The sequence below is a fragment of the Sardina pilchardus genome, chromosome 16, assembly GCF_963854185.1.
Source record: "Sardina pilchardus chromosome 16, fSarPil1.1, whole genome shotgun sequence".
NCBI classification, from domain to species: domain Eukaryota; kingdom Metazoa; phylum Chordata; class Actinopteri; order Clupeiformes; family Clupeidae; genus Sardina; species Sardina pilchardus.
In genome coordinates, this window is record NC_085009.1 from 31,734,728 (window position 1) to 31,749,727 (window position 15,000).

At 42.4% G+C, this 15,000-nt stretch overlaps 1 protein-coding gene across 1 annotated transcript in view; it reads right to left on the minus strand.

Moving 5' to 3' along the window:
- Positions 1 to 14,577, minus strand: part of il13ra1 (interleukin 13 receptor, alpha 1) — a 22,315-nt gene extending 7,738 nt beyond the window's left edge. Inside the window, exons 1-6 of the mRNA XM_062516395.1 lie at positions 14,304 to 14,577; positions 13,756 to 13,904; positions 7,882 to 8,035; positions 5,572 to 5,671; positions 3,568 to 3,752; positions 194 to 330 (exon numbers count right to left, since the gene is read on the minus strand). Of these exons, the coding sequence (XP_062372379.1) occupies positions 194 to 330; positions 3,568 to 3,752; positions 5,572 to 5,671; positions 7,882 to 8,035; positions 13,756 to 13,904; positions 14,304 to 14,379 (801 nt within the window). The 5' untranslated portion in view covers positions 14,380 to 14,577. The remainder of the gene's footprint in view (positions 1 to 193; positions 331 to 3,567; positions 3,753 to 5,571; positions 5,672 to 7,881; positions 8,036 to 13,755; positions 13,905 to 14,303) is intronic.
- Between the last annotated feature and the right edge of the window lie 423 nt (positions 14,578 to 15,000).

Consider the following 15,000-nt stretch of genomic DNA (forward strand, 5'->3'; position numbering starts at 1 on the left):
TCTGGTGATGAACCTCATTTGCATATGACATTGCTGAAAATGTGCTGCAACATTGCCAAAGTTAACGACCACTCTTTGCCAGAAACCTAATTTGCATGTGAAAAATCTCTAATCGTGACATCTTTAGTGTGTGTGTGTGGGGGGGGGGGGGGGGGGGGCTTAGAGTCTAAGCCTTAGACACACACACACTCACCTTTGGTTTCCCACACTCTGTGTAGTTGACCTGGTATTGGAAACAGTGGTAATTTGGGAAGTCAGGCTTGGAAAAGGTGATCACCAGCTGATTGTTTTTCTGCAGTCCGACGGACACCTCAGGAGGGGGGAGCTTGTCTGGAGAGAAGGAGAGAGGAACGGAGGGTGAGAAGGAGGGAGAGAGGGATAGAGAGACAGAGGGAGAGAGATAGAGAGACATGGAAGACAGTTACAGAAAGAATCTGTTTCGGAAGCCAAACGGCATCCACAAATAGAAACAATCTTATTTCTGACCTGGGGTGTGTTTCTAGAAAGCGTTGTATGCTAACTTGGGTCGCAACCTTGGGAGTTTGCTCTGTCGTTCTTGGATTTGGTGTTTCTAGAAAAGGTAGTTCAAACTCTCAATCACAAACAAGGACGCAAAGTTTGGTTGTTTGAATGACTGCCCCTGGGCAGTCGCACCTGTGGCGTACCTTGGTACAGTAGTTCCGGTTGGTGATGTCGTCAGTGTCAGGAGTGCCTGACCAAAAATCACAAGTGCCCAACCAAAAATCACAAAGTTGTTGTTTTTCTCGTGACTCAATGAGTACGCTATGCTGTTGGCTAATATCAATTAAAAGACCGACTCCCCTGTTGGGCTCATTGTTGCTACTTATGTTAATTTACGTTCATTTGCGTGTAGGTTTGCGTTTTGGTAGGCTACTATTATGGTATATATACAAACCCTGGAAGAGAGCATTAGTACAGTGGCTAAAGCAAGTGGCCTGTCAATCAAACTCGCTGCAGCTGACCCAGGAAATAGCCAACATGGCGTTACCTTGCGATCATTTGTAATTTGTCTAGGCCAAACATTTTCTACCAGATATTTAACACAAATAATGGCATATATTGGTCAGCTTAAGTAAATTGTTATGTAAGGGATAATGTAGGCCTATAGAACGCCGGTCATTATCGGAAAATAATTCCCGACAGGATGAACAGAGTGCTTCGTCCTGAAGGGAACTCCGATAATGACCGGCGTTCTATACATTATTGCGCTTATTATACGGCTACTTGCCAAAACGAGAAAAGAAACTTAACTTAATGTGTCTTTAGCAATGACTTGGCTACCGTTTCGTGGCTTCCGCTACAACTGTGAACCCGTTGCCATGGGCAGCGGTCATTATACCTTCGGAGTGGTCATTATGCAAAAATAACTGACCGCAGAACGTTGGGGAGGCCCATTCAGAGTGAATGGGAGCTCCCTCAACATTCTAGAGAGCCATATAATAAATGCTTGTAGTAGGTTTACGTTTTTCCTGATGGCAATGATAATGCCGGCATTAATCACTTTGGGTTTAAATTAGAAATATGTCCACACAGGCTGTGGCAGAGAATTTCTAGGGGGTGGGGTACGTTGCCACCAATGAAATGTAGCGCTGCATCATCAAGACACTCACCCATATCTCTCATCCTAGTGGTATTTCTAATAGGGCTTATTCTGTGCTCATTAGGGGTGGCACGGTTCACAAAATCTACGGTTCGGTTCGTATCACAGTTTAGGGTCACGGTTTTCGGTTCGGTACGGTTCTTGTTGTTATTTTTTCTTTTACTCTTTAACACTCCAGAAACATATTTCAGCATATAGCTTAATCATCCACAATTAGGCTAGAGTATTAGAGAATAGTTATCATGTATTAATGCACAAACTGAATTTGACTTCACATAAAGCACATTATTGTCTGAGGAAACTTTAAGCTTCAGTTGAGATTTTGATAAAGCAAGAGGGAAGACATTGATGATTTCAACAATCTTTTCATTTATTTGGCAGGGACGGTGCACCAGCACAAAATGTAGGTCGTCCACCCATATTTTTCATTGCATCGCCTTTTTATCGCTCTCCTTTCATATAGTGTGAATGATTTTTTAACAACATGTAAAGCTTGTCTTTATTTGAAACACACACACATTATGTAATTATTTATACATTCTATATACTGACATGTCTGATATTCATAACAGCAAACTTTATGCAGATTATAGCCTACTATTCATTATAACTCCACCTCTTAAATTCAGCTGTCTGGCTGAAGCCTCAAAATATTGTAAACAAAGTAGCAGGCTAAGCTCATCATACTCTACTGGTTGGACTGTTCAGTTTCCCTACATGTGTTTTAGTTTCAAGGTAAGCTAATACTTTTTCTCCTTGGGACAGGCCCTTTTGAGCCTTGGAGTTGAAAACATTGGTATTGAGATGGTCAGTCAACTTGAATGCAAGAGTTTTTATGAAATGTCTGCAGCATAGCCTTCTAATGATGCTAACAGTTTTTAAACAGTAATTTAGCTAATCGTTTTCTGTGCGTCATTGCGTTCACGATTGTGAATGTTCTATTTGGATTAATGTGCATGTCGAGGGCGGGTGTCCATTGAGCGCGCACGAGAGCGGGCCAAGGAGAATGAGTTTACTTCTACTGTTTGGTAAAGTTGCACGCATAGTCTACAGTTGCGAAAGAACATGCTTCCACCCGAGCAGGGTCAGGTGCATCAGTTTGACCACACTAGGGATGATCTCTCGCACTTGCCATTTCTAAAACCTTGCGCGCAGCACTCAAAACTCTATACTCCTACTCTCGCACGTAAGGGAAACACATAGTCACATATGGGAATCAATTGCGCATGCCATAACTAGCCTGAACCGTAGGACCGTACGACGAACACACACTCCGAACCGTGACATGCGAACCGCACGGTTCGGAGCATTTTTCAAAAACCGTGCCACCCCTAGTGCTCATGTAACCTGTTGTGTGGAACCACCGCGGTCCAGCCCTGCACACGCCCGGACTCGAACCCGCGAACCAGCAGCACCTCGGATCGGGAGTCGAGCGCACTAACAATACAGCTAAAAGCCCAGGCTACTAGCTTTCATGCCAGCAGCGCTCTTGAGGCGTCGGGGAGTGAGGTTTACTAACGTTCTACACGCACAGCTAACTAGCTGGCATCCATTACACTCACATGTTTAGACGTACATTGCTGCATGGCTCTTTTTCCTGATCTGTACTGTATTCATTGTAACATTAGCTTTGCTAACACTGTACCCAAACAGATGCTAATGAAGCACCTTTGAATTGATTCTGTTTTACAGCCACAGCACTCATTCAGCTGTGTGTGTCTGTGTGTCTGTGTGTGAGCAAGTAAGTGAGTGAGTGAGTGTGTGTGTGTGTGTGAATGAGTGAGTGAGTGAGTGAGTGAGTGTGTGAGTGTGAGTGTGAGTGAGCAAGAAAGAGAAGTAATGCGCTTGCTGTGTATTTTGGTGTCTGCTAGCATATCTGTGTGTGTTGGTGTGTGTGTGTGTGTGTGTGTGTGTGTGTGTGTGTGTTATAGATAGTCTCCCCATACAGTTGTGTCTCAGGATCCTGTGGAAGGTTGCGTTGATGACGTCGTTGCCCCGGGTTCCGTTGACCAGGATGAACATCTCCGGTGGCAATGTGCTACTGTTGACATGGCAGCCAATCAGCTGCAAGCCTCTGAATATGCCCTGTGGACATCGCTCGAGCTGCGACACCATCCCTTCCTTCAAGAAACTGGGGGGTTAAAGTTAACCATTGTGATATGCCCATTTTAACATCACATACAGTATCATTACAATATTTATATTAAGCATACCACGGTTCCAACACCAAACATTTAAACATGCCACAGTTCCACACAATAGTTACTTATATGCAGTAGTAATTTATATCAATAGTTATATAGATGCAATAGTTATTCATATCAATAGGTTTTTAGATGCAATAGTTATTCATATCAATAGGTATTTATATCAATAGGTTTTTATATGCAATAGCTATTTATATCAATTGTTATTTATATCAATAGGTATTTGATATGCAATAGTTATTTATATCAATAGTCATTTATATCAGTAGTTATTTATATGCAATGCTATTTATATCAATAGCTATTTAGATGCAATATATATTTATATCAATAGTTATTTATATCAGTAGTTATTTAGATGCATTGGTGTTTACAGTATATCAACAGATCTATATCAATAGGTATTTATATGCAATAGCTATTTGATATGCAATAGTTATTCATATGCAATAGGTATTTATATCAATAGTTATTTATATGCAATAGTTGTTTATATCAATAGTTATTTATATCAATAGGTATTTATATGCAATAGTTATTTATATCAATATGTAATTATATCAATAGGTATTATATCAAAAGTTATTTATATCAATAGGTATGTATATGCAATAGGTATTTATATCAATAGGTATTTATATCAATATGTAATTATATCAATAGTTATTTATATTAATAGTTATTTATATTAATAGGTATTTATATCAATATGTAATTATATCAATAATTATTTATATTAATAGTTATATCAATAGGTATTTATATCAATATGTAATTATATCAATAGTTATTTATATCAATAGGTATTTATATCAATATGTAATTATATCAATAGTTATTTATATCAATAGGTATTTATATCAATAGTTATTTATATCAATATGTAATTATATCAATAGGCATTTATATCAATGGGTATTTATATCAATAGGTATTTATATCAATAGGTATTTATATTAATAGTTATTTATATCAATATGTATTTATTTTCATCAAGTTCTGAGTGTGCTACAGCACCTTCCTTTTGTGAGTTGATCTGATACACAAGCTGTGCTACAGCCGTGACCTCACGGTGACCTCACAAGGTGTGCTACAGCCGTGACCTCACGGTGACCTCACAAGGTGTGCTACAGCCGTGACCTCACGGTGACCTCACAAGGTGTGCTACAGCTGTGACCTCACAAGGTGTGCTACAGCCGTGACCTCACGGTGACCTCACAAGGTGTGCTACAGCGGTGACCTCACAAGGTGTGCTACAGCCGTGACCTCACAAGGTGCCTGTGTACATTCTGTTCAAGTACAGTGCAACTGTACAAACACATGATCATGTCTGGCACAGACTTCCATGGACAAGCGCACGCACGCACGCACGCACGCACGCACGCACACACACACACACAGACACACACACACACACACACACCTGTAGTAGCTCTGCAGGTTTGTGATGTCGTCCACACACACACACACACACACACACACACACCTGTAGTAGCTCACACACACACACACACACACACACACACACACACACACACACACACACACACACACACACACACACACATACACACACACATACACACACACACACACACACACACCTGTAGTAGCTCTGCAGGTTTGTGATGTCGTCCACACACACACACACACACACACACACACACACACACACACACACACACACACACCTGTAGTAGCTCACACACACACACACACACACACACACACATACACACACACCTGTAGTAGCTCTGCAGGTTTGTGATGTCGTCTATGGGCTGCCAGGTCCAGTTGACCGTCTGTTGTGTGTAGTACATAAACCTGAAGTCCTTCACCTCCACTACACGGACACAGAAAGAAAACACACCATCAGAGAAGACACAAGTGTGTGTTTTGTGTGTGTGCATGTGTGTGTGTGTGTGTGTGTGTGTGTGTGTGTGTGTGTGTGTGTGTTAGGGATGCCACGCTATATTCTTGTACAGAATGCTTCCCTCATTTCGATATGCAGACGTGACCTGCCGTAATGCGTCTGCCATGGATCCTCATGCTTATTGCAGCCCAACCTGAATGCACACCGTACAACCGCAAATCAGAAAACATGGGACATTGTGCAAAAAGGATACAAAATGACATGTATGACTATTTCATAGAAAATATACGTTCATTTCGAATTTGATACCAGCAGCACTTTTCAAAAGAACTTGAGACGGGGCCCAGAACATGCTGGACAAGTTGTGAAGTTATAACGAAAACAAAAGGAACATTTTTCATGTTTTTCAATTTAGTGTGAACTTTACTCCGGAAAAGAAGAAACTGTATTTAGAGGTGATACACAAATTCCATAATCTGTCCCTGAGCTGGTTTAAAATGGACTGAAGTCAAGTTAGTCCAGTTGGGTAGCGCACATATTAGGCCATACCGATACGAAGGTGATAAAAGCACCAAATTTGAATTTAAAATGGACTGAAGTCAAGTGGAAAAGGTGTGGTGAGATCAGTCAACATTTGCCATCATGTTTAGAAGTCATGGACTCCTCTGAGCTGAAGAGGAGAGGGATTATCCAACTATCCCACTGGTCAGAGTGCTCAGTTCAAAACCCAGCATATACTGTAGCACAGCGTGAAGCTGCATCAATGCCTACAGTGCAGGCATCTTGCACATCACTCAAGGCACAGTCCATTCTGATGATGTACTCACTGTGTACACTATACAGGTTCTGAGTAACATATACTGCAATCCAGGCAATGTCTTGTTTGAGGAAGACCTTGAATATCTCAGGAAAACAATAGTGAAATGAGGAAGAGTTCAGGTGCTAACATGGTCTGCTTGTAGTCCACACCCATCACATTAGGTGCACTGCTGCACAACTGAGACCCTGTAGCAGTCAGGGATGGGACAACGTTTCATTCTCAAAACTCTCAACTGGTCTCCTCAGTTCCTGAACATTTACAGGATGTTGCTAAATGAAGAGATGTAGTAGCATAGTGGTAAACATGCCCCCAGCTCAACTTGTGCCCAGAAACATGCTGCTGCCATCAGTTTAAAATGAACTTCCCATGAAATAGTCAGCATTTCCATTCTCAACACATGTTTTCCATGTCCCTTTTGCAACTACATATGGGTTTATGAGATGTGTACATCATCACATTCTGTTTTCATTTGCATTTCACACAATGTCCCAACTGATTTGTGGTTGTACATTCACAGAACACATCTGAGTCAATCAGCGCTCTGGAGGCAAACATGAGCTGGAGTAGAGTTAAAAGCAAACATGAGTTGGAGTAGAGTTAACAAAAGCAAACATGAGTTGGAGTAGAGTTAACAAAAGCAAACATGAGTTGGAGTAGAGTTAACAAAAGCAAACATGAGTTGGAGTAGAGTTAACAAAAGCAAACATGAGTTGGAGTAGAGTTAACAAAAGCAAACATGAGTTGGAGTAGAGTTAACAAAAACAAACACTGCCGCCTGACGGGCCCAGCGTAAGCGTAGCGTCCTAGAGACCGAGAGGCCCACTTTGAGACAACACCAGCTCACAGCTGTGAGGGAGCATTCTGGACTTCAGTAGACTACAATGGTGAGGGTGAGAGAAGCCCACTTGGAAACAACACCAGCTCACAGCTGTGAGGGAGCATTCTGGACTTCAGTAGACTACAATGGTGAGGGTGAGAGAAGCCCACTTTGAGACAACACCAGCTCACAGCTGTGAGGGAGCATTCTGGACTTCAGTAGACTACAATGGTGAGGGTGAGAGAAGCCCACTTTGAGACAACACCAGCTCACAGCTGTGAGGGAGCATTCTGGACTTCAGTAGACTACAATGGTGAGGGTGAGACTGCAAATGAAGTGTGCAAGCATAACTTGGGCAGTCCCGCTTACTATCACAACTGATAGATAGATAGATAGATAGATACTTTATTGATCCCCAAGGGGAAATTCAATGTTGTGAAATTCAACTGCACCACAACCAGAGGTTAATGTCTCAGTGATGAAGTACAGTATGTGTGTGTGCATGTGTCTGTGTGTGTGTGTGTGTGTGTGTGGTTGTGTTACCTGATAACCTGTGGACGTGCAGTATGGCTGGCTTGCTTCTGGAGTACTTGGGGCAGTGGTCTGGCACTGGCACAGTGGTGATGTAGAAGGTCACAGTCTTCTCGTGGGACATGCAGTTGTGTCTGTACTGGGTCTTATCAGTCAGTCGATGATCCTGAGGAGAAACGGCAGGCCAGTACTGAGGCATTAACAACACAACACAAGACTGAGGTAACGGAACACAAGATTGGGGTAACGGAACACAATACTGGGGTAACGGAACACAAGACTGGGGTAATGGAACACAAGACTGGGGTAACGGAACACAATACTGGGGTAACAGAGCAGAAGACTGAGGTAACGGAACACAAGACTGGGGTAACAGAACACAAGACTGGGGTAACGGAACACAATACTGGGGTAACGGAACACAAGACTGGGGTAACGGAACACAAGACTGGGGTAACGGAACACAAGACTGGGGTAACAGAGCAGAAGACTGGGACAACAGAACACAAGACTGGGGTAACAGAACACAAGACTGAGGTAACGGAACACAAGACTGGGGTAACAGAACACAAGACTGGGGTAACGGAACAAAAGACTGGGGTAACGGAACAAAAGACTGGGGTAACGGAACAAAAGACTGGGGTAACGGAACAAAAGACCGGTATAACAGAAACTGTAGCATAACTGCTCTGTGAAATATTGCAGTTATTCATTGTAAAGGAGGTTAGTAATGGTAAATGTTGCAGATGCACAAATCTACATAAAACACAAACATTCATTTACTTTGAAGTGGCGGGCTAGTTTACCCCATGACATTGGTTGTGCATATCAATAAAATGCACTTAATAACGCAATTGTTAATTGTTACTAATATAATTGCAATCGAAATAATCACTAGAATACTACAATTGAGCACCTCACAAAAATAACAATGTCACCTAGTGCATAGACGTCACTATGCGGTTTTGGATCAGTGACAATAGCTGTGAACAGCATAATGAATTGTCTTCATTTAAATGTATTTACAAAACAGACTCACTGGGAACTACATAATGAATTCTATAAAGCGTAATCTTCAAAAATATGCTGCCAGTAGTTCTGCTTGGTCTTCACATTTATCACGTGTGTGTGGTACAAATCGTGCAGGAAAATCGTTTTCTACTACTGTACGTCATTTTGCACATGTGCAGAACGGGAATCCGTGGAGGTGTTTGGTCCTTTCTAACTTGATCTCTGTTTGGATCCTAATGAATGAACTGGGCTAAGCTAAGTGCTAGCAAAGTTGTGCCGTGTGCCAGAAAGATTGAGTGCACACATTGAGACTCAAGAGGTGCTGTATGAATCAACTCGTCCTAGTTAAGGGAATAACATAGTTTAATATGATAAAAACTCGTCCTTTTTTTCAGCCTCTACTCACACACAGGCATGAATGAGTGGATGTTGTGGACAGCTGTGTCTGAACGCCACCAGTGTACCTCCGTCATGTTACACTGGAGATGAATGAACACGTTAGTAAAACATTATGATAAGCCACGCTGGAGATGAATGAACGCGTTAGTAAAACGTTATGATAAGCCACGCTGGAGATGAATGAACGCGTTAGTAAACTATAAGCCACGCTGGAAATGAATGAATGCGTTAATAAAACGTTATTATAAGCCACACTGGAGATGAATTAATGTGTTAATAAAACGTTATTTTAAGCCACGCTGGAGATGAATGAACGCATTAGTAAAACATTATTATAAGCCACGCTGGAGATGAATGAACGCGTTAGTATAAGGTTATTATAAGCCACGCACGCTGGAGATGAATTAATGCGTTAATAAAACGTTATTATAAGCCACGCTGGAGATGAATGAACGCGTTAGTATAAGGTTATTATAAGCCACGCTGGAGATGAATGAACGCGTTAGTATAAGGTTATTATAAGCCATGCTGGAGATGAATGAACGCGTTAGTAAAACGTTATTATAAGCCACGCTGGAGATGAATGAACGCGTTAGTAAAACGTTATTATAAGCCATGCTGGAGATGAATGAACGCGTTAGTATAAGGTTATTATAAGCCACGCACGCTGGAGATGAATGAACTCGTTAGTAAAACGTTATAAGCCACGCTGGAGATGAATGAACGCGTTAGTAAAACGTTATTATAAGCCACACTGGAGATGAATTAATGCGTTAGTAAAACGTTATTATAAGCCACGCTGGAGATGAATGAACGCGTTAGTAAAACGCTATTATAAGCCACACTGGAGATGAATGAACGCGTTAGTAAAACGTTATTATAGCCACACTGGAGATGAATGAATGCGTTAGTAAAACGTTATAAGCCACACTGGAGATGAATGAATGCGTTAATAAAACGTTATTATAAGCCACGCTGGAGGTGAATGAATGCGTTAGTAAACATGCGAGTGAGTGCGAGCATTGAGAATAGCCTAATGGCTGAAATGTCTGCACCCTTTCAGTAAAACTTTTTTATAGCAAAGAGTGCAAACAGAGCTGATGGAGACCAGAGCAAGCAGGTTTAGTAAGTGCTTCATCATATTTGCACCGCATGACAGGGCACTCACTCCCCAGCAACACCCAATGATATTACAGAACAGTGTGTGTGTGTGTGTGTGTGTGTGTGTGTGTGTGTGTTGGTGCGTGCACTCAAGTAGGCTATTGGTAACTGGATAAAATATGCTCCACTGAAACTCCACACCCTTTGTGCACATCTTCAGTAGCAGGAGATGCATTTCTCTTCAGCAAACTGTCTGTGTGTGTGTGTGTGTGTGTGTGTGTGTGTGTGTGTGTCTTGTGTTGCACTCCTTACGCACGACTTGTGTTCTGCTATTCCTATGCACACTATGACAGTGCACAGCGTGACAGCTGCAGACTTCAGGCTCTTCCTGCTTGCACTCTCTCTCTCTCTCTCTCTCACTCTCTCTCCCTCACTCTCTCTCTCTCTCTCTCTCTCTCTCTCTCTCTCTCTCTCTCTCCTCACTCTCTCTCTCTCTCTCTCTTCCTCGCAGGTAATGGCTGGCGTGGGCGGGGCTAAGCTATTAAGCTACAGGTGTGTAAAGGGTACTCCGTGCACCGAGCTGCCGTCATACTCTTTGTTTTTGCATCCATGCATTCACATCTCAGCACACATTCGCTGCATGCACCTTTGCGACATACTGACACTCACGACATACTGACACTATTTATCTATTTAAATGTTGGTCCTCTGTTGGTTTGTCCTCCTTTGTTTGGTTATGACCCTTGAGCCAGGCACATGTTATCATACTGCATACTCCACTAGGAGTGGCTGTGGGTGTAGTGGAGTTTGTTTGTGTTATACTTTAAATAATACAAATAAAAAAGATCTGGAATGAAGACACTGTTTCTGAGCCACAGAGGCATTTTGGAAAGCACAGATTGAACTGTTTTCATGATTTCTGTCCTAATTACTGATGACTAACTGACACGCACGCTATGAGGACTCTAGTATTCCCAGAAGGTATGCAAAAGTGTAGGCAAATAACAAACCATGGTACCAAATCACTCAGACATGTTGTGATGAAAAAAGAACACAGTGCCTTTCATAAAAAGTGTTGAGAGAGAAAACGGAGAGATCAGATTATATCAGAAATTAGACTAAAATAGATCACAAAAATAAATACAACACAAAAATAGGCTATAGGAAAGAAAGAGTAGAAACTAGAAAAGCACTCAGAGAGCACAGCTACCTCCGCCTGCATTGTTCTTCCTAGGTTGTCATACATTTGAACCTAAACTATTCAGATTGCCGCCACATGGCCATACCATGCCATAACACCACTAAGCTAAATACATAAACGCCGACGGAATCCCGACGGAATTACGGATCACTCCCAAAATGTATTCGTTTCTTCCTTGGGTCATGTCCTTCCCTGAAAATCTCATCGAAATCCATCCATTACTTTTTGGGTTACCTTGCTAACAAACAGACAGACAAACAAACAGACAGACAGACAGACAGACGCCTGCCGGTCCCCGATGAAAACAAATACCGGTACCTATATAGGGGCAGCCGTGGTGTACTGGTTAGCGCATCGGGCTTGTAACCGGAGGGTTGCCGGTTCGATCCCCGACCAGTCCACCACGGCTGAAGTGCCCTTGAGCAAGGCACCTAACCCCTCACTGCTCCCCGAGCGCCGCTGGTTGGGCAGGCAGCTCACTGCTCTGGGTTGTGTGATTCACCTCACTGTGTGTTCACTGTGTGCTGTGTGTTCACTAATTCGGTTAAATTGGGTTAAATGCAGAGAACTGAATTTCCCTCACGGGATCAAAAAAGTATATATTCTATTCTATTCTATTCTCCTTGGCGGAGGTAAACACTGTGAGGGCAGCACGGGATGGAGTGAGGAGAATGCCAGGCCAGTAAAATAAGACCGTCTACATCACTCACGCTTTGATATTGAGGACTTTTCAGATATGGCTGGGTCAGATCATAGGCACCCGCTGGGTCAGATCATAGGCACCTGCTGGGTCAGATCATAGGCACCCCCTGGTCAGATCATAGGCACTCGCTGGGTCAGATCATAGGCACCCGCTGGTCAGATCATAGGCACTCGCTGGGTCAGATCATAGGCACCCCTCAGACCCCGCATGGCTGCTTACAGTATGAGAGGCAGGCAGGTCCTCCGTGAGGCCATATCCACATAGGCTACTACACACCCTACTAAACACCCCATCCACTACAAGTCTCAAACACTCCCTTCAGGCAGAGGACTGAAATGGGCCAATGGCACACATTGAATAAGCACGCACAGTAATTAATAGAATAATTGTGATTATGGGTTCCAACAATTATGAAAATAGCATAATTGAAATATAATGATTATTTTGCTACATTCAGTTTCATTACAATGTTCTCCTTTTGTCTTGAGTTGTCGTGTGCATTCACTTTTTACATGTATTTTTCCCTGTTGGATTATATTCAACAATTAATTTAACTTTAAAAAAACAAAACAAAAAAACATTTTGAATGATAGTTCCAAAGTCACTGAGCAATCATGTTTAATAATCGTGATATCAATATTGAACAAAACAATCTACCCTAACCACCTGACGCACAGTGTGGTGGCTGGTGATACTGTAGCCTAGGTGATAGCAGGTGATACTGTAGCCTAGGTGATGGGTGATAGCATAGTGTGGTGGCTGGTGATAGTGCTTCTCGTCTTGTCCTGTTCTCCACTGTTGCTTCAGTCTTATATTTTGTCTTTTTTTGTGTAACCTAGGCTACTGTAGGCTACCTAACCTGTCTGCAAGATACGTTTTCCTCTCGGATAATAATGTTTTTTTCAACGGAAATGACTGTTGATAGCCTATGACTAAGTCAACTTGTATCTAATTTGTTGTTGTTGTTGTTGTTGTTGTTGTTGTTGTTGTTATTAATAAAAGCGCTTTACAAATGGATGCCTAAATCATTCATAATCATGCCACTGCTGTCTGTGTACATGCAGTAGAAAGAGCCATCAGAGAGGAAATACTGCGATGTAAGCCAACATCAGAACAGCAACGGTTTACTTCAGCCGGATCACTGCCATGCCCGCGTGCGCGCCACTCCTGTAACTTTCTCACGTAGGCGTAGCACGCGCGCTCCTGCTTCCAGGAATATGGCCTACAGGACTACCGGCCTGGCAGGATCTGCACGACCGAACTAGCAGCAGCCAGTGCAAGAACTTCTGCAGCCCTGCAACCCGTCGTGCCGGGACATGTCAAAGGTAGTAGTCATCATGAGCTGTAGGCCTACGCTTCTCGTAGTCTATAAATGTTACAGTTAAGAGTCTTTAAATGTCACAGTTACGAGTTAATAAATGTTACAGTAAAGATACATGTGTTTCAGTCAGACTCGACTTTAATAACTCACCCCGTCGTTCGACGATTGCCCAGACTCGTGTTTGTCTATCGTATAATTAACCACGCACTTTTCCGAAATGTTTGGCTTGGTCCAGTTGAGGATGGGGCAGAAATGCGACTCCCACAGTATCTTCGCATCCACAGGTGCAGGAAGCTCACCTGCAAAACACCACCATGTCCAGTTTAGCCCATCATGTGCTCAATGGAGAAGTGACGGTTACAAGCTCAGGGTAAATTACTCAAGACATCGATGCCTTTGATAGCATTTATAGTCTACTGCTAAATACACAACAAACATACTACGAGGTTATCTGTTGGGTCCCTTAGATTATAGTATAGACTACTGTAGGCCTACTGTAGCTCATTAAAATGTTTCCTTATGCGTGACGTCAGTAACTTTCGGGGAAATGATCTCTCGAAGTTTGTTCGGGGTTTCGTTTTGCTTTTCCAAAACGTCATTCCCAAAAACATATCTTGGTCAAGTCGTCTAAACCTATAGGCTACATAGTTTAAGTCGTCCAAGCACTACAACAGTGAAATAACGAGCCCGTCTCTCACCTGAGTCTTCGCCAGCTGACATATAGACGAAACAGAAGGACAGGACGAGTGAAATATTCCAGTAAAGGAAAGACATGGTGAGTCACGTCGCGCCGTCCAAACAGGAACAATTTCCAAACCAAGAAAGGGACCGAATATGGCTCCTCACAGTACAGAAATGATAAGGGCTAGATCTTAATCCAAGGAAGAAATGTGAACTGTCCCAAAATTACACCAACCGCAAACACACAGCTCCGTGCGAAAGGTGTAGTCTCCGTTGACAGCAGTCCCGAACTGAGCGCGCGCCTGCCTGGTCTGTGTTGCCCGTGTTGAGCAACTGGTGGAACTGTGGGCGGAGTTGCCGAATCCAGTTAACCCTTTCGCGTCCGAATAACTGTTTGTAGGCTACCAAAGCTTTAGGCCTACCGTAAAATTAAAAAAATCTTAGCAAACAAACAAACATCCTTTTAAAACATTAATAACCTTGGTTTGGTTAAGGATGAAACAGGACAGACATCTTTTTTGCTCTTTTAAATGTGAGTCTTTTATTCCCCTGACTGCATCACACAGCATTAGCCTACTGTATAATGACTTGAGAAAAAAGTTCAATGATAAAAACAACAACAAATATCTGCATGTATAATTAATTACACGTAAAACAACACTTTCTTGTATTACTATTAGATAGGTTCAAACTAATACAACGAGTTACAATGAT